This window comes from Linepithema humile, chromosome 7 (assembly GCF_040581485.1).
Source record: "Linepithema humile isolate Giens D197 chromosome 7, Lhum_UNIL_v1.0, whole genome shotgun sequence".
Classification (NCBI taxonomy): Eukaryota; Metazoa; Arthropoda; class Insecta; order Hymenoptera; family Formicidae; genus Linepithema; species Linepithema humile.
In genome coordinates this window covers 6,016,838-6,036,998 of record NC_090134.1, presented here as the reverse complement: position 1 = coordinate 6,036,998, position 20,161 = coordinate 6,016,838, and the positions used below count along the sequence as shown (strand labels likewise).

The 20,161-nt window shown below is 41.9% G+C and overlaps 3 protein-coding genes across 4 annotated transcripts; 1 reads left to right on the top strand and 2 right to left on the bottom strand.

Moving 5' to 3' along the window:
• LOC105668310 (uncharacterized) lies at positions 1–12,361 on the bottom strand. Of its 2 annotated transcripts, XM_012360614.2 has the most exons (10): positions 8,958–9,834; positions 7,028–7,736; positions 5,632–6,026; positions 5,138–5,492; positions 4,422–4,939; positions 3,283–4,221; positions 2,784–2,887; positions 2,500–2,713; positions 2,199–2,423; positions 1–2,029 (listed from the first exon to the last, which is right to left on the bottom strand). In XM_012360614.2, exons 2-10 carry the CDS (start codon positions 7,665–7,667, stop codon positions 884–886), a joined length of 4,536 nt encoding a protein of 1,511 aa, XP_012216037.2. In that variant the 5' UTR covers positions 7,668–7,736; positions 8,958–9,834; the 3' UTR covers positions 1–883. The 2 variants fall into 2 exon arrangements, with proteins under 2 accessions (XP_012216037.2, XP_012216039.2); XM_012360616.2 differs by lacking the exons at positions 7,028–7,736; positions 8,958–9,834 and adding an exon at positions 12,231–12,361.
• A 449-nt stretch (positions 12,362–12,810) lies between these two features.
• LOC105668311 (cilia- and flagella-associated protein 45) lies at positions 12,811–18,457 on the top strand. The gene is made up of 8 exons (XM_012360617.2): positions 12,811–13,010; positions 15,016–15,569; positions 15,727–16,131; positions 16,219–16,604; positions 16,672–16,804; positions 17,371–17,664; positions 17,758–17,968; positions 18,204–18,457. The coding sequence occupies exons 2-7, from the start codon at positions 15,399–15,401 to the stop codon at positions 17,953–17,955; spliced, it is 1,587 nt and encodes a 528-aa protein (XP_012216040.1). The 5' UTR covers positions 12,811–13,010; positions 15,016–15,398; the 3' UTR covers positions 17,956–17,968; positions 18,204–18,457.
• On the bottom strand, positions 17,995–20,140 carry Nprl2 (Nitrogen permease regulator-like 2). The gene is made up of 8 exons (XM_012360619.2): positions 19,895–20,140; positions 19,723–19,814; positions 19,478–19,634; positions 19,282–19,399; positions 18,977–19,211; positions 18,769–18,899; positions 18,527–18,696; positions 17,995–18,406 (listed from the first exon to the last, which is right to left on the bottom strand). Exons 1-8 carry the CDS (start codon positions 20,000–20,002, stop codon positions 18,230–18,232), a joined length of 1,188 nt encoding a protein of 395 aa, XP_012216042.1. The 5' UTR covers positions 20,003–20,140; the 3' UTR covers positions 17,995–18,229.
• Between the last annotated feature and the right edge of the window lie 21 nt (positions 20,141–20,161).

Here is a 20,161-nt window from a genome sequence, read left to right as displayed (position 1 = left end):
TTAAAGAGTAAGTGATTTATACCATTTATTTTTCCATCCATATATTTACATCCATAAAAAAAAACTGCATAGTGCTGCAATTTCTTTACAGGTACAAATTGTTATAAAAGTATAAAAAGTTTGATTATGATTTTTTCATATATGTAACAATTAAAAAGCATTGGAACAGATACATATCAAGCGTTATTTTTTTAAAACACGCGACTCTTAGGTACATATATTTGAAAATAATCATGTTCTCCTAGCTCCTTTAATCACACATCCAATAAACATTTCCTTTGATTTAATTTTTTAAGTTACAGACTACACTTCTAGTTTTTCTCATAGCAGCCTAGTTCGATGGTGGCTCTAGTGAGGGACCAAAAGCCATCATAAAACGAGATTATAATTATACCTAAGCACCATGATAATGCGTAAGGTACATGAGAGGTAGCACGTTTGGAACATCCGTTACATTACGACATGTAATATACACCGATCATCTGATGCGTAAAAAATTTTCCATAATTATTGCACAATACAAACGCCATTTACTGTATAATAGTAAGATATAATTGGAGGTGCGTCGCACTCTGCATTTTTGTAGTTCGTAATTTACAATGCAGAAACATCAGATCGTGAAAACAAAGTACCATAAAAATTGCAGTAAGCGTTTCTCTTACGACGAGACGGATTTTATCACATTTGTGGTGTAAATTCGATATGACTGCGAGATAGGACTCGCACGCTTATTGCAACTTAGAATACACTGACTAGAGATATATAAGTCACCGGTGAAAAATATAAGAGTACCAAAAACGTACGTTTCTTCTATTATTCATTTTTTACTGCTGTCTCGATTGTTAAATGAATATTTATTCCGAAATGATTTCCTGGTTAATTTTCAAAGAAGTTTTTTTAACTTAGGCATCCTTTTAGGACACTTCTCCACGTGGATACTCCAATGACGCGTTTGGCACATCTCGTCGCAGTAGAAGGCCGCCTCACAGCCCAGGCACTTGAACATGGAGCCAATTAGACCGCAATTGGAGCACTCGAGATTATTCATCATCTCCAGAGTGCGATTCACCTTTCCCAGATGAGGCGTTTCACAGCTACGACTCTCCTTGCGGGCTGGTCCTTCCTTGGAGGCCAACGCGCCGCCGGACGGCCGGATCGGCGTGGGCTTGTACGTCGATGTGGACATCGAGGATGCTACCGCCGGCTCCTGCGTGCTGTCGTAAATGGCCGACGGTTGGGGATAAGCGTCGTCCGTTTTCACGTAAGGTAATCTGTCTAGAATTAAATTCTGCAGCTGACGGTAACCGCCGTTATTAAGTCGCGAGTCCACATTGATGCTTCCAACGGCGTCGACGGACTGCACCTGCTCCTGCGGCAGGCGCTCGCAGTTCGCCGCTCTGTTCGGCGCGATCATTTGCGACGATTCGTTATCTATGACACCGCCGATGCCTCTGGACACTATTTCGGTGTCGGCTCTTCTGTACGTTGGCAAAGTATCGCGTTGTCGGCCGAAGGAAGCCGCTGCGAATACCGCGGCAGCCGCCGCCGCCGCGACGACGTCCGGCATCATTCCATTTCTACCACACTGGCCGTTACTCGCGGGATACCTGGCCAGAGAAGTGCGCGCCAGAGTCTGCTGCGCGGAGGCAGCCAACGCTGGATGTGGCGGCAACAACAGGGACGGTAAACAGGCTCCTGCGGTGCCGTTCTGCGTGGTGGACGTCGCCGTCCTGAGTCGATCGTAATCCATGCCGGCGGCGGTGTGCTGATAGCTGCCTGCGGATAACGCACCGGGATACTTGAGGAGATCTGTGGCGAAGTGACGGGTCGCCGCGTTCTGTAGATGTGCGGGAAAACGCTTGTCGAGATGCTGCATCTGGCGGAGCGGTGACGCGTGTGTGTCCTGTAACGGACCCATCTGGTAGCCGCTAATCGGCGGCGCGGTGGCGTGCAGACGAGAATGATAAGGATAATTGCCGTATGGACACATTGTCGAGTGGTAGCCGAAAGCGTTGCCGTAAGGATCGATCTGCAACGGTAAGTGAATGAGAGAATGACCGAGTAATAATATATTTCTTTCTTTCAGGATAAAATTCTTGTAAATAAACGTTTGATTAATTCGGGCATATGTCTTTACTGATTAATTTGTCAGAATTGTGTTTTTTACTAGCATTGTTTCTTACAGGACAGTTTCTTACCGCATAATTAGGTGGATAAAATTGAGTAACCGAGATATTTGGACACAAGCCTGGCGGTCTCACTGGCGGCGCGGCCGATGACGCCGACGCCGCGTACAGCTGCTGTTGACGCTGCTGACGCTGCCACCTTTCCGTATTCCATTGCGGAGCTACGTTGACTATGTTATTTCGAGCGGCGTTACTCGGCACACTCGCTCGAATCTTTTGCGCTTCCAATCCAGGAATCTGTGCACAGATAGCGATAGAATTCACCGATGGCTCATCATTATTGAAGAGAGACGATTGTAGAAAGGAAACTCACGCGAGCCACTTCCGCCGTTGACGCGGTTGGCAATGTTACACCGGATTGCAGCTTGGATTTCGATTTGGTACTCTGCTTCTTCGACACTCCACTCGCCGCCATTTGACATTCCGCCACCCAGTTACCCAGTGTGGGAAATTGCTCCGTCATAATGCGACTTCCGTCGGTGCGCTGGTTAGTATTCTCTTGAACAACTTTCTTGCTATTTGGCAGGCTGTTGCATAGAAACGCGCATTAAATATATATTTATTAAACGAAATTATGAGATACTAAAGTACTCTTACACGACACATTGTTGATTCGAACTGCTGACGGTGGATGCAGATTGAGTGAATCCCAGAGGTATTGTTGGATCCAAAGCTACAGATTGACTCATACTTGACGTCACCTAAAAATACATTTCAATATGTTTTAATTTCTTAAATCTGATTTATTAGAAAAAAATTACTTTTATTGCTATTTTAAATTATTTTTCTAAAGCCTCAGTCTTTACAATAAAAAAAAACAAGATACATAATTGCTAACACAGTTAACACAGTAATAAAATCTTATTATACAATTTGCAGATTTAACAAAAGAAAATATGAAGCTTGAAAAAAGCCTCAAAAATAGTAATTTGAATTAGCAATTTTCATTAGCAATTCTATTAATTGTATTAAAAAACTTGTTATTTTCTTAGAAATTTAGATCTATGATAATTGTATACATTTTATTATTTAATTTAAACTTATTTAACTATTTTAAATAAGAAATAACCATGAATATCTTTTGCAGATTTCTTACCTTCTGCGCGTCCCTCGAATTCTGTATGACGCTTGTGAAGACAACGTTGTCCCGCGCGACGGACGAGCCGTAATAATTCGACTGCAGCTGCAAAATGTTAGTCATATTGGCGACGGGCACTTGCGGTCGTCCGACAGTCGTCGACGCTTCCTGCGCAGCAGCGACAGAACTCCCGGCCGCTCTACCCTCGCCATTGAGCTTCTCCGTGGAATCGTAGTTTCCGTATTCCGTCACCTTCCTAGGTTCCTCAACAATCGACGAACCAGAAGGTAAGGCCTCATTCGATTCTTGTTCCAATTCCTGCTTCTCGCAGGCGACCGCCTTGCTCGCGGCGATTTCCGAAGTCTGTGTCACGTCGTCGAGACACGCTTGAGCGACAGATCTTTCCTTCGTGTCGCGAACGTCGCTCTCGTCCAGCTCGATATTCATCGACGAATCTAGAAAACTGTTTGAAGAGATCGGCGGTGTGACTCGTCGGTGCTTCTGCGCGTCGTCAAACGCTTTGGTGTCTTCTGTAATCTTCTGCGCAATTTCCAGATTCCTCAGTTTCGACGAGGACTCCTCCCCGCCGTTCCACTTCGTCGTGCTGTTGCTCGGACCGTCAAAGTCCGGCGACGAAATCGGAGATAGAACCGGCGCCGTTGTTACATCGCCGCGAATCAACGCTCGATCCACTTCGTCGACTTTGACTTCCTTCTCGATCGGCGAATCCAACGAACTGTCGTTTGCATGCCAGCTCTTGGTGGCGCTCAGATTCTGCTTCAGGCACTCCAGAGTGGTCGGTTGGATCGCGATGTAAACTCTGGGCAGCACTGGTGGACTGTTCCTCATAGCGTCAGGTGATTTACCCTTCTCGTAGTCGATGGGCGAGCGAGGCGACAGTTTGGGCGGTCCCGGCGAAGACGACGGAGAAATGCTGCTTCTGGATATCCCGTTCACCTTTTCGACGTAAGAATATTAATCGTTAGAAAAACATGTTAGATGAAGTGATCGGCGAATATTCAATTAAATTTTCATCTACTAAATTATTCAAATAACATTTTATTTATATAATTTTTATATAAATAAAAGAATAATAATTATCTTGCCAGAAAAAATGAATTTTGCTGATTATCTCATCCGATATCCATTCCGTTTACCTGCGCGTCGTCGCTCTCGGCAGTTTTCTCGGCTGACGTACGCTCGTCCAGCTCGTTCTCGTAATCGAGATCGACGACGGCGTTGTCAGTCGTCGGCGGTATGGAAGCCGACAGCTTACACAGCAGCTTCGAGACGTTCTCGATTTGTTTCTCGTAGCAATTCATCATCTGCCGCAGTCGCGTGCTGCGCTGCGGGCTCGTGTCGGTGTTATTGCACGCAGTCATCTCTCTTGAGAGCTCGAGCGCCTTGCCGCGCAGCTCCCGCAGCTTTTGACGCAACCGGTTGCGGCGGTACTTGATTTTATAGCCGTCGCTCTTCGGCGAGGACCGCCGGCTTTTGTCGTGCGCGTTATTCGCCGACGACTCCAGCTCCTTCTCCGACGTCACGCTGCTCCAAAAGGAGGTGGTGGAGTAGCCGGATAGTTCCGGACGCGGCGTGGCGCCGGTGACGATGCGGTAGTTGGACTCGCTTCCCGAATCGGCATTCACTTCGACGTTACGGTATTCGCTGATACTCGCTGAGAAAGAAATCGTGCGAATAACAATTAATGTATGAAGAAAACCGCTATTCTATGCGCAGATATATATTTGAATTAAATTCTGTTTATTTAATTGAGACGAAAAAATTATCAATTATTTTTTAGAGAAATTTATTGATTTCAGGACGAATAACTCGGAATTTTTAATTGAATATTGAATGTAAAAGAATGTCATACCTTCGCGTACAATTTTCTTCAGTCTTAAAGGCGGGACAACTTTGTTGCAGATCTCTTTCGACTTTTCTGCCTCTGGCTGCGTAGTGGACACCACGATCGATGACGAGCACCTCTTGTCATCCCACAATCTTACCAACAAGTGCTGTGATTTTTTTCCTCTCTTATCGACCAAAGCACCGGAGCAGGTTTTCGAGTACTCCTTCAAAATATTTTTGATGCGCTCGTCGCGTATGTGACTGGCGTCCGCTTCGTGGGATTTCTTCTGCTTTTTCATGTCCTTGGTAATTTCCTTCTCATATTCTTTATCTCGATTTTCGTCGTTTTTTCTTTTCGCACTATTGACCTCTTTTGCAATCTGTAAATCGCGAGATCACGTCGGTAAATCTGCCAAACTTTTAATTCACAAGTTATACGCGATTCGCGTTGCTATTTAAAATTATTCTTATCTAATGTTAGGAAAGAAATAAATATTGCTCGATCTGTAAATATAATACCTGCACGACATTGGTCATATCTGGAAGAACGTAGTCCGAGTGATCGATGAGTTCTCGCGAGAGCATCATTTCGTCGTCCTTGTCGTCCTGCTGCCCGAAAGGGAACTCGTTCAGCTCATTTGTCAACGAGCCCCTCGGAGACATATCCGATTGCACCTCGACCACGTCCGCACCCATCGATTTCGACAGCTTAAGAATCGAGCGCGCTTTTCGCGACATCACAACCGACGCCGCCGAGCGCGTCGGTATCGGCGGCGCCGGTCGGATCGGCAGCGAGCGATTAGGCTGCACGGGAATCACGCAAGGACCGCGATCCCTCAAGGCGGTCGCCAGGGTGCCACCCGTGCCGGTCCGCTGCAATCTGCTAGAGCTGTCGGCTATCATAATACGAGGTTCTGGAAAAAAAAAATAAAACTTATAGTTTAGTTTTGTAGCCTAATAGAAAAAATAATATACTTCCTATGTTAATTTTATTAAGTATATTAGTTTTATATGAACTCAAAAGTACATCAACTCACATAGTCAAGTAGAGTGATACGTAAAATGTTTGCTTAATACTAAATGAAACAGCTATCTACATATTTGAGAATTGATAAATTTGGTGATTATACGCCCTTTAAGATTAAGTAATTCATATATTCTATTCACAATAATTTTTGACCTAATTAGGAAAGCGTTTAAAACACATTCCATTTGTTACGATTTTTCCAGTTATTTCGTAAAATTTTTTATGAAAGTAGCCTTTTGTTTTTATCTTTAAGAATATAAAATGCTAAATTTTTGATGAATAAAACAATTTATTTAAGACTAAAATAGAAACTAAAATCAAGACTAACAATGAAAGGCCAGTTTTAAATTCTAAATATTTAATGGGTTGTTGTTTTGCAAATCATTAAAATATTTTATTGTTTCGAAGAATTCTATAGTTGATATGATAAACACATGGATGGTACATTAAATAAAATGTAATTTGAAGAAAATTGTTTATTCCTAAAAAATGAAATAATTCTGTAATTTAAAAAAATTTTAGAATTTATTATGTGTTTTATTTACGTGACTGGGATATTTTTTCAGGTCCTACATTCTTGAACGTGATCGTGAATGAGGAAGACAGCGCAAATATTTTGCTGCCCCTCGCACGTAACCAAGCTTTGAAAAGCGACATTAAAAGAGCCGAAGAGTTATGTAAATTCCAAGACTGGTTTTTGTACGACTGATTGATTTTCGTAAAGGTATGGTACGTTTTATATATTGTTTGTACACACAGAATCACACGTGATCGGCGATGCGTCATGCGTTTACTTTCAGGCACGTTCGGTATGAAGGCTAATAAAAATTGACAACGTTAATCATGCGAAACGATAGACCGCTTTTGCTCTCGCTATCACGTTCTCACCCGACAGTTCCGAGCTCTCTTCGGTGTCGTCGAATTGCTTCAGGATCGTCTGCTTCCAGGTGATTTGTTTCGACTCCTCGCTGGTCAGATCTACGAGAATGGGTGCTTCCTCGTGTTCCATTGAGGCGACTGTGCTCGGCGTGGAAGCCGCCTCATCGCTGATGTCGCCCTCGTAATAATCCAAGTGTTCCGCCAGTTCTTCATCACGGCTGTTCATCAGGCTCTCCTCAGTCTTTGCGGTCTTCTGCTGCTGCTGCTGCTGCTGCAACTGACACTCCGCGCAATCCTTGCACGTGGAACACACGTCGACGCTGTCTTCATCGAGCTCGGTCGAGCTGGAGATCTGAGGGCAAGTTGTTCTTCCTTCGTTGCTCGCGTCGCTACTCTCGCAAAAGAGGTCGACGATATCGCGATAGGCGATGACGTCAGAGTGTTTTGTATCGATGACGGTGGAGCATCCGCCGAAGCGGGGCAACTTCCTCTTGGCATCATCAGATTTTTCGCGCGGATCCGCGCTACGTGATATCGCGACTCTAGGCCAGCGGGATTGCGCGAGCGCATGATTCGATCTTTTCTTCGACGATGATTTCCTCTTCTGTGGCTTCAGCGCGACGTCCGCATGCTGGTCGCGCGAGCGCATTTTTCTTACGCGTTACAATTGGTCGGCGCGAGACACGGGGAGCCTTCGGTAAGGTCAGTACGCGGCACACTGAAACATTTCGCGTTCCAGTTGCGTTTGAAAATATTCAAAGTGGTGTTCTTCTTTTCGCCCTTTCATTCGCAGGACATGCTTTTGACAATCGCGGTGCGGGAAAAAGAATAATTAAGTATTAAAGAACCAACGGTATACTTTAGTAGTTTTGGTCGATGAAGTTGAACAGTCTCGCGATGCAAATAATATATATGTAGGGGAGAATAAAGAGAGAACGCCCGCGCCTGCGAAAGGGAAGGCAATAATTGCGAAGCTTCGTGCGCTACATATCAACCGTTCTGTGTGCGTTTTTTTTTCCTTCTTTTTTGTTAGAAAACCTGCTGCTATCGATTCTTATCGATCACTCTTCGTACACATTACGTATCTAGAATGTGTATGGTGGTAGAATACACGAAAAAGGGAGAAATTACGTTTCGCACGCGATGCTCGCCCCCCTCGTGTCACCTTTTTTCTCTCACCTTCTCTCTCTCTTTTCTCTGACGCACACACGCACTTTTCTTTTTTTTTTTTTTTCTCCTAGACGGAAATTCACGGTCGCGCCGAAGAAATTGAAAGCAAACCCCTCGAAGCAATCGAAAAAAAAGTTTATGCTGAAAACTTTTGTCTTCGCACATTCACACGCATGCGCGTATGTGTGCACATGTGGAATATATAGTTACTCTACATTCAATTTAACGTTGCGCAATCAAACCACGAATATAATTGCCGAATGATACGATAATTAACGCTTGAGCGAAATTACCGGCAACAAGTGGAAATGAGCTCACAGTTTAGAATAATGAAGTTGATAATATTTCATTGGTCTATATATATATATATAGTAGTTATATATACATATATATATAGTAGTTTATCATTATTTACTCAGAAAAAAAGTTGACGAAGTATAAATAATGCTAATAAATTTTTCGTAATTGTCAGCATTTACTTAAATTGCATTTTTGTTATTATAATTAACAATTATATAACAGTTATAAATATATAAATTTTTAAAAATATTTTCATAATAATTAGATAAATACACATTTGTATTATATACATTGATGATTTTTACGTCCGCGCGTCTGTTTTTCTAAGTAAAAAATATCGTTAAATTTGTCGAGGAAATAATTAAATAAGGAAATAAATTTAATTTTACTGAATGCTTGGTTTACATTTCATCAACGTCATTCTGTTTATATAAATTTTAATGACGAGAGAAACGCAAATGAAAATTACCTTTGCTTCGACATATCCAGTCGCAAGAGGTAAATCGTTGATCAAAATTGTGCACACCAATGCCTACTAATCCTCAATTTTTAGACATTATATACTGTCGAATTTTTATACAATACTCACTATTGTTTTAGTAATGTGAAAGCAATGCTTGTGCGATGCTTTCCTTTATTTCAGCCCTTTTCGCCTAATTTTTTATTAATTTTGCACTTATTATCGATTGTATAGCCTTAAGCATGCAGCGACTAAAAAGTTTTACAGAGTGTTAAAAGCTTTTTGAACTCCACCGGAAATCAAACTTGAATCTTTGAATTACTAATTACGTTTAATTAACCCTGACTTTTTATATTAATTCGGCGATCGTGATGGTAAAGCGATTTCAACTTGAATATACAAAGTATAAAATTGCAATATCTAAGTGTTATAAATTCAATATTTGAAATTTAATTTACATTACTAAGAATATATGTATATTATTTGAATACGATTTTCATATGCATTAAACCGCACCGCAAGAAAACCGACCACACTTTTCCGCTTGACGTACAGCGGTGAAACTCGCAGGCGAAGATCACAGCTTACTTTTCGCTTATCACTTTCTATCGTTGCTTTCGATCGTTAGCGCTAACCAGCTAATGTATACCCCACACCGAATCTTACGTCACCGCATTATTGCAGCGGGAATCACGTGTCACCAGCCGAGACCACCAACCCCGCGATAAGACGACGTGCTTAACACACTTTCTTCTTGTTCTTTTATGAATACTTGTTCCCTTTCTCTTCTTATCTTCTTTCTTATCACAATTTTTATGGATGAATTTTTTTTTAAATCTTTGCAATTGATGATATTTCACACTATCTTCTATCTTTTGCAGATATTGCTACGGGAAACGGAGCTCGTTTCTTCACTGTCTGACATCCCGACGTTAAACATTTTTTTTTTCGCGCCGGGCAACACCTGGAGACAAGATCCGCGACACCTCCGATGAGTTACAGAACTTTGATGCAGACCGCGGCAGACTGTCATGCGAAGGAGCGAAGCCGGCCGGCGCGGCGATAGAGCGAGCCGCGTGCGTGCTCCTCCTCCCCCCCCCCTTATTAACACCACACGCGTGACGGCTGTCTCCCTTCGCCCTTCAACGAGTATTTCAATTGGCCGTTCAGGACGCGCATCCTCCGGCGCAGACGGAAGGATGATCGGAGAAGGGACACGCAAGTCGATCACGTTGATGTCTCTATGCAATTTCTCTTCCCTTGGTTTCGACCACGGACAATGTTGTCCCAAGGAACTTGTTCCCACATCGATCGATCGGACCGGAAGTTTCGGAGCTTTGAAGTTTGAAGAGTCCTATTTCGAGCTATAGTTATTTTTTCTTTCCTTTTTTTTTCACGCCTCTGCAAAGACGTGCGCGATGCTCGATATCTAAATGCCACGATCGTAAAATATGTTAAGCAACAATGTGTGTATTAGAGAGCTGCTTATACCGCACTTATCTGCAGTTGTATACGGTTGTATGGCCGCTCAAGGATTAATGATAAGTCCGTGATGATAAAGCAGTCGCGGCCGGCACCGTTGCAAAACTTTGCGCGCGTAAAACCGTAATAACCAGTTTCTCTGTTTTGATTCACAGTTTTTATCACCGTCGTCATAAGCATCGATTGCAATGCGATAATATCGAATCATAAACTAGACATTAATCCGTTGAGAAAAAAATAAATGCTATCGATGTTGAAAGAGAGCTACTTGTCAAAGAAATCTTTTTTACAAGTCTCTCGGATTGGTCGACGAGCTCGCGTGGAACGGAGTTTACGAACTCTGCTAGTAACAGCGGCATTTCATTGGGAAAACTTGTTTTATCATTGCGAAAAATGAAATTTCTCGTCGCGTTTTCCAAGTTGCGGCCGGCTTTTGAACGCCTTGTCAATACGAGGGGATGAATGCTTCATGCACCCTTTACAGCGGGCAACGTTAGCGCGACGCGTACAGCCGAACGGAAAGAGAAGGAAGAAGGTTCTTCCATAATTTACCGGTCTACTTACAAGTATCCTCTTTGTAGTTCTGCCGTTATATAAGTCTGCTTAGTTAGTGTATGTACTACAACCTTGCACTACCACCTGGCATCCAAGAAAGAGAGAGAGCGCGCCTGGCGTTGTTTCTCTAAGCGGCGCTTTTTATTGAACATAATATCGTTTTTGTAGAAGGATCTCGTGTTTCGCTCGCGCGCTCTCGTCTCCGAGGGATTACATTATTTATCTAAAATATCCGCGGCGTGTTATATCATAGTGGAATAGAAAAATACATTAATGTAATAGTTAATCGAATTCGCAATGTCTGTATCTTTATTATATTTCGCCTTAATTAACTGATAACGTTAATAATGAACACGGTAGCACGAAAAACATTAGCTGTTCCTCGGGGTATGCTTTGTTATGACAACGCCGGTAACAATGTGTGTGTGCGGCGATGTGACCGATGAATGCTATATGTCTATATATAGGCATCTTTACAATGGACGTGTGCTATCGTTTGGTTGCGATATCTATGTCCGGTGTATAAGGGTCATCGACATCCTCTTTCGCGAATATATCGATGAAATCCGGATGAGATTGGCGGGCGTGAAAAAATCGTCGCTTCGCGGTAGCTCTCTTCCCGGAAACTTTCTGCCGATCTAGCCGCGCTTGCGATGTGTATACCCTCGTAGTAGCGAGTTATCGATTGAACGAAAAAAAGTTTCACGGGCCCGATAAACTCTGCGATTTTGCATTTCATATTCTTTGAATTTTTCTAGCTTCTAGCGAACCACAAGCGGTAAAGACGAATAATATCGATCTGTTTAAATATAATTACGCTCTAACTCTAGCAATTTTGCTGTTAAACGAGCTGTAGAGCAAAGCGCACGTAAATGATTGTTTAATGTAATAGATGTGTAAATTAATTCGCGGTCTTAAGTTATAATTATTCCAAAATACCGCTCCTAGTTTTTTTCTTTTCGGGATTAAACAGTTAATCGAAAGATGTTTAAAAATTACAGAAAGATAGCGATTATTTTTCAAATAAAAGTACATATAATTATAATATTTCCTGTGATAATTAAAACCTTTTTTTTTAAATTAATTTACACATCCAATTATCATTGAATTAATCGAGAGTTAAATGATTCAACGAGAACACGAAGGACATTTATCTCGACATTTATCTTGCTGCGGCCGTTTGGATTACATAAAAGTGTGTAGAAATAATTATTAGATACACTCTAAGTGAAAGAGAGTACTTACTCGATAGTTAGAGCGACAGAATAGTCCGCGACCTTGCTTGTCATTCCCCGATGACGACGACAGTCAGGCCATCATCCCCCGCACGCACAATCTCCCGCGAGGAACGATTTACGTCTATGCACACGGGTGCATGCGGCCGAACGCACGCACCGTCGCGACGTCGCCGTGGGGTGGCGAGCCCGCGTTCCCATCCAGACGTATTGGCTCCTTTAACGCCCACTTTCGTGTGTTTATTCGTACCACATATCGGAAAATTCACCTCCGATCGAAACACATCAGCTCAATATCTCATTGCCTCTCCCCGCCGTTTTATTTCAACATTTACGAATTGAAGGCGAGATCTGATATTTGATTTCTTGTGCTTTCAGCGATTCATCGTGATTATTCATTTTTCGGCGCTTCTTATCATAATACACGAGACGAAACGCCTGTCATCGATAATTCATCGTCACTCGGCACTTCAAAGCCGTCTCGCGGTCCGTTTTGTCGTGCGAAGTCTGGGGACGCGCGACGCGCCGGACAGACCGCGATGCGCCGGAGCCGGTGTGCAACACGCGAATGTGATCGCGCCGAGGTACATAGCAGCGCCACGTGGTATTACCGAGGTCGTTACCGTGGGGGACTGCCGTCGTCGTTAGAGCCTCCACGGATCAACGATGACGACGACGACAACGACGACAATCCACGTCCGACGATAGATTTGTCACTCCGCTACTATGCTGCGAGCTAAGCGGTCGGCCGCGCTGCAATTTACAAAATGGATGAAAAATTATTTAATAGGTAATATATTTATAATATAAATGAAAGAGAGAGAGTTATAAAAATACTGCACATTTACAATCGGAATACTCACAATGAGCGTTTTCGATCCTTGGACTCGTCGTGAATATCATCGATAGATTGCTGACGGTAGCTTGAAGAAATATTAAGTATTCAGATTTTGTATTTTATGTTTTTTATGAGAAAGGCACTTGTCCATTCTATCATATAGACGTCACTTGGTCTGTTCTTTTTTCAAGCTAGGGATCAACCGCCTTTCCTTTCTTCTTACGCTGAAGACTCAAACTTTGAACTAAATTTAACTCACATGTAGCGCTAACTACGACCCTACTATTACGACGATCGATTGCCTTCTTGAATCGTCGTTTAAAGACGCTTAACCATTTGTGTGAAACTTTTATCTGCGTTATTGATCGGATAATTATTGCTCGCCACGCTGGTGTGCCACATTTCCTAGTTATTAAAACTATTTTATAATATATACTTGCGATTTTTACTCACGCAATATGCGCAGAACTGGAAGATCAAGATCTTTAAGAACAAAAAACGATAGCTCACGTTGATGAGAAGTAATAAATTGTACGTGAAAGGAGGAGAACAGAGCTTGAGTATGAATTATACAATTGATGGCAGTATTAGATACAAAGCTAAAATTATATTGAAAATTTGAATATTTTATTGTCAGAAATGTTGATTGCTCTAAAACAATGCGTCGCTTTGGATGCGTTAAAATTAATGCGACCGAAAATTCATTCAGCGACATTAAATGCGTGCTAAAGGCAGCATCACAATAGTGGTGAATAGTGTTTGGAATTTGAATGTTTAAACGGATTATTAATGAAGACGCGGATATCAAAAATATCGATTGTTCCGAAGCGATGCATTGCTTTAGATGCGTTAAAATTAACGTGGCCGAAAATTCACTCAGCGACATTAAATACACGTTGCAGGCAGCGTTACAATAGCCGTATATAGTGTTTGCAATTTGAAGGGATTAGAATCCGTCCAAACATTCAAACTCCAAACGCCGCTATTGTGATGTTGCCTTCAATACCGAGCGAATTTTCGCCCACCTATTAATTTTAACGCACCTCTGCTGTATTCTTTCGCTCAATGGCAGCGCCAAATTGTTCTTATTAACTTAAACTAATTAATTAAGACGCTCCGTGACGCGTAAAATAGCTCAATTGTTAAATCTGCGGCCGGTGAATGCTATTGTCTGCCGGATAAACATGAAATTTCCTCTTTAGTGCTTCTCAACTGTTCAAATATGACAACGTCATTCCACGAGCCTATCTTATTTGCAAATTAAATGCTGTAATCCAGTTTCTTAGTGTTTTTAAACGATTGAGCAAGAGATAATATTTTTCCAAACTTCTGTTTAAGTCTCTTTTGTTCAGAAATGGAGATATTTCCAAGTGCATTTGACATAAGAATCTCGAGCTCGACATCTTTGTCGCGAATATAATCGCGAAAAGCGATTCGTGTTTTATGTATGCATTTGGCATCACGCGTGATATTAAAATGCAGAGGGAGGACACGTCGTTGTTTCTATCTTCCGATAACAATCATTGATCGATCGCTTGCATTTCCCTCGAAAAACAGACGCGTTTCAAATAGCATGAGTTATGTCTTTCTTTATCTGGCTTATCTGCCGCTGTGTATATCGTTGCGGTCTCCGCTTAATTTCGCTCACGCGATAGACGTACGTACGCATATGCATACATATCGATAAGTGTAATTCCACGTTGCCAACCAAGTTTTCTTTTTCTCTCCTCCTTGTCTCTCGTATGCGTCACGCAAATCATTTTTATTTTATAAGCTAAAATGATACGTTATGCGTGTGTACATATGTGTTTGTACGTGCGGTTTTTTTATTATGTATTATTGTATATTTTTGCAATTGTAATAGAGTTTCGCATTTTTTTTTTTTTTTTTATTTCGAGCGAACGACAAATTCTGCTTATTCTCGCTATTAACAAATATATGTTTATATTTTTTTCAGCCGGTACGCTCATTTGCGAGACATTTGCTCGCTATCGCAGTCCGTTCGTGGTAGCCCGAAACACGATATCCTCGCAACGCGATCGGCCACCTGTATCTCCGGCATAATTCCTTCTATCGAACAAACAAAGGAACGGTTACTCATCGGCAAACAGTTAACGACAGTATCTCGCCGCGGTCGCTCCTATCAGGTTACCTTGGCTTTTCTCGCCTCGCTGCTGATATCAAGGATCATCGCCTACGCGCCGTGCGAACGCAGCTATTTCTGCGGCTCGTAAAGCATCGCGCGACAGAAACGATATCTCGATGAAGGACCGTTTACCGAAGGACATTTTCTTCGGATGACATTTTTTCTGAGAAGATTGCGGTCATCGACGCGTGATCATGTCGACCAAGACTATGGTGCGAAAAACGAGATCCGGCAACTTCGAGTGCCGCGGCGACTCGAAATTTCCGCCGGGCGTGTACACGATTCGTTCGCCGTCGGTTTGCGATCGCGCACACGGCGACAAACCGATCCATTTGAGGAGGAGTAGCGCGTGCGAGGGGAAAGAGGTAATACAGTTTACGCAAAGGTAATCGATCATAAAGCGGGACGCGCAGCTTACCTGCTCGCTTGCTAATCTCGCTGTATTAAAAGCATCAGACAGAAAAATGATATGTAATATCTCTGTCGAACTGTAAATTAAATTAATGATCGCAAATCTGACAGGCTGGAAAGATGAGGGATAAAAACGGCGCGAGGAGGCGCCTGATCCCTGCAAAGGATCCTGCGATCAATTCGAAGATCATAACGAGACAGGAGTACGAGTATATGAAGGAGCGCAGTCGTGTGTGCACGACGGAGGAGAGACAGGCGGCCGCGGAAGCCGCGGAGATGGAGAAGGAGCGGCTGATGAGGGAGAGCATGGAGCGCAAGGAGGCGATTCGCCGGATGGACATGAAGAAGAGTCGCGAGAAGGATCCGCGGACGAGGGAGATCGAGGAGGAGGCGAGGAAAAGGACGATGCACATCCTCGAGCGAGCGTACAACATGCGTCTGGATCAGGAGGAGGAGATACAGAAGTGCAATCGGCTTATCCTGGAGGCTAAGTGCCGCGCTATTCGCGACGCCCAAGTAAACGGCGAATCTACGATCAATTTCCGATTTAATGTAGCGCCCTTGTAATACCTAATTTTCGTACATTTAGCTGTCCGTTTGTAGATCGTGGAGAAGAAGCTGATAGAACGGGAGATTCTCGAGGAGGAGAAACGGCTGAACGACGTGATGGAGAACGAGAGAAGATGGGCGATCAAGGAGGAATTGCGCAAGGAACAGGAGGAGGCGGCTAAGAGGACGCAATTCGCGAAGACCTTAAAGGAGCAGATTGTGGAGAACGAGGAACAGCGGATCCTCGAGTTCGAGAGAAAGCAGGAGGAGAGCCGGCTAATCAATTTGAAGAACATCGCCTGGCAGCAGGACGAGATCGAGAAGCTGCGCAACAAGGAGGCGGAGAACGCTAAAGTGCGGCAGGAGCTCGCGGAAGGGAACGAACAATTGAAGCACTTCAAGGCTATGGAACAGGAGGAAAACAGAATTATAGATCTACGGTTGGGAACTTTTGTTTTCGGTACTTCGAAACTGTCTTCAATCCTTTACTTTTGTTGTTTCTTTCAGAATACAAGACTACCATCGATTGAAGGAGGAACGCGAGGCTAAGAAAACGGAGGAGCAAACATTAGAAAAATTAAGAAAGGAACGAGAGAAGAGCAGAGTAGCGACGCGAACGATGCAGGCGCATGAGCTTCAGGTATGGAATAACGAATCTTGAAACACACACTCGCGATAGCCTTGAAGTAAATGTGTCGAGTAGTTATATCGAACAACAGTGTAAAATGTTGTGTAATGTGTAAAGAATTGCATAAAGTGTGTTGCTAGATCCCTGAATTTTCTCTAATATAATAATTTGATGATATATTATCACATCGCATTGCGCATTGTCCTATACGCTTCTATAATTACCTACTTCCATTCTCTTGCGTGTTTCAACCACCTGCCTATTGTCAAAGGTCAATAATCCACGAGCGGCCACGTCAGACCTCGCTATCTACGATAGCTGCTCTCCTTTCGAAATTGCACTCCGCATTTTTTATCATGATTACTCACACTTAACAGGAAACTAACTGTTATACGTTATCGCGTCGTAAAATTAATCTATATGGCATGTTATGAACTATCTTTCTGCTATTCTGATAATGTTTATTTTAATACGTGTTGTCAATGTATTTTGTTGGTGTATGCATATTTGAAGTTGACATTTAATAAGAATATTGAAAGTTTTAATTGGCTGAACGAATCGAGCTGACAAATTTGTAGGCGCAAATTGACGAAATCAACGCGGCTCGAGTTCAGGAAGAAGTAGAGCGGGAATGGAGACAAAAGGAGAAGGAAGAAGCGCTGAAGAGATTGGAGGCACAAAAGATTCTTCAGCGAGAAAGGGAAGAGCAGATAAACAATAAGCGAATAATGCAAGCTATCGAGATCGAGCGAAATAGGCGTGAATTCGAGAAGATCGTGCGCGTACAACAAACAGCTTTCTGCAGAGAAAAGAAGGAGCTCGAGCAAAAGCAACAGCAGGCTTTAATTCACCGTAGTGAAATATTAAAGCAGGTTCGTATCACTTTTGCGCAAAAAAAATTTTTAACAAGTTGCCATATGCAACAAGATGTATGTCAATTGCGTGTATTATTTCCCTCCCGGCAGGTAAATGAAAAGGAACGGGAGCGCATCACTGAGCGGCAAAAGATGTTCCAGGACGGCCTGGCAATCCGCGCGGAGACTGCGATGCGCAAAAAGAAATTGCAAGATGCGATAGAGCGAAAGTGCCAAGAGATGAGAGAGAGCAAAGTACCAGACATCTACATCAACGAAGTGAAACGAATGATCGAGAATGTTCAATAAATCATTTGATCAGGTGTGAAAAAAAAGCGGAGATTTAAATTTAGTCTTAAAAACGGTATAAATCACGCATCTCTTATTTTATTGCATATACAATAGTTACATACAAACAAGATTTTTTTATGGAATTAAAATTAAAAAATTCTTCGTCGACTGTCAGATATTTACTGATGTAAATATTGTTACGCACATATGTACAAATTTAACGGTTCTCGTAACGACATGTCACAAATTGCCTATTTCATTTTTAGCTGTCCTTTTATTGGATCTTGTAGCATCACTTCCATATCATTAGGACATTCGGATCGCGCTCGATGATATCTTCGATTTGTGCCGCGGACTGGCCCGTGCTACAACATATTTCGTCGAGGCTATACGTGCCTGTAAAATACTTATAGATTGGATTGTTTTTCGCTTCTTCGCTGCAAGATGCACCGGGCAGAAGTACAGGATACTGTAAGAAACGATTAAATTATAATATAAACTTTTATTATATATGACAAAATTCTTTTGCTAAGCATAGTGGTAAATTATAATTACTGTCATGTCTAGCATACTTATTTGAGATACTCACGTTGTATACTCTCCTGATAAGCCCCTCGATTAAACCGAATTGTACCAGCCTTCTCTCATTTATTCGTAAGTTTTGTGGATTGAGACGTTGGCACAAGTCCTTCATGCTAATGCCATAATTCATACTCGAGTACATACGATATATATCCCTAAAGTATGCAGGCTGTCTGGCTAAAAGAAAAAATAATCTATGTACTTTGTCTCAGATTTCGTGCAACGCTGTCTGCTTCGAAAATCACTTACGTAGTTTAGAAGCGTATGCTATACACCTCTCCTGTAATTTGACATCGTCCGCCAACTGCCTTAATTTCGGAGTTATGGCGTAAACATTACTATATTGGAATATTGGAATCAGAGTCACAACTCCATAATATCTGCAAAATTTGAAACGTGACTTCTATATTGATCTTTTTGTTTAAGAAAATGCAAGTTCTCTTCGATTATTGCTCACACGAGATTTTGCACGCAGCTTTTGACTAAATTATTCTCTACATCGGCTTCGGCAGCTATACGCGCCACATGATTGAAGCCATCGATGTAAGGTAATACTTGCTGCGTAGTTAGATCCCACTGATCGCTCTGGAATGTCTCCCTGCCTTCTAAGAATATTGGTACTTGATGATCAAGAACAGGTTTGGGCTCTGGTGCTAATCTCACTACTTTTAAATGAGATGTCATTGTCCCTTCTGAAATATCATACATAATGTCATGCGTTATAATAAAGTGTTTCATATTAAAACTGCATATAAAATTTACCGGTTAATGTACACATCCTATGCAGATTTAAATCCTGCATCACTTGTCCAAGCATCTCTGCTAATCTGGTCTTATCATCTGAGGCAGATAAGAAGCAATTTTCTATTTCCAAAGCCATCTAACAATCATATAAAATTAATTACACATGAATTGTCCTATTTTTAAAATATTAAAAATATTTATAAAGAATTATCACCAAAAAATCTGACATCTTCTTAACTACAGGCTCATAGTGAACAGTGCGAGCATTTGCATCACAGACAAAACATAAATTAAAATAAAATGCGTTTCTTGCATATTTTTTATGATCAATCTTTACGGGAAATCCTAGGATTTTATAGTCTTTCAACGTGCTGCAAAAAGGAAAGAATTAGATGAATCTTATGAAAAGAGAGTTGATTAGTTTGATTAATCTTTGTAATTCTAGTTCCTGAAACTTACATTGTAATAGTGCTCCTTTGCAATTGTGCTTTTGGTATAATATAAACACTAACATTGTCAAAAATGTCCTTGGATATAAAGTTATCAGGCACCTGCAAAGTAATAATTCACGTAAGTTGTAAGTACAAAAAGTGTCAAGTATTTACATTTTATATTATAATGCATTTCTAACTTGACATGTAATTTTAGGTCCTACTATATGATGAAACTCGGAGAAAAATATGCATCGAATCGGACTCTCTTGTCCTTTTTCCTCAATATTTTCCGGGACGCTTGCCATTATTTATCTTTATTTCTTTACTGCCGGTTTTCTAAACATAATTAAACAAAAATATAACCTCTTTTCATAGTTTAGAATGTTTGTAAGCACTGATAAGCACGTGTAAACACGCGACTGCAATGGACGTAGACTGCAACGCGACTGTGCGGAAACAGCATC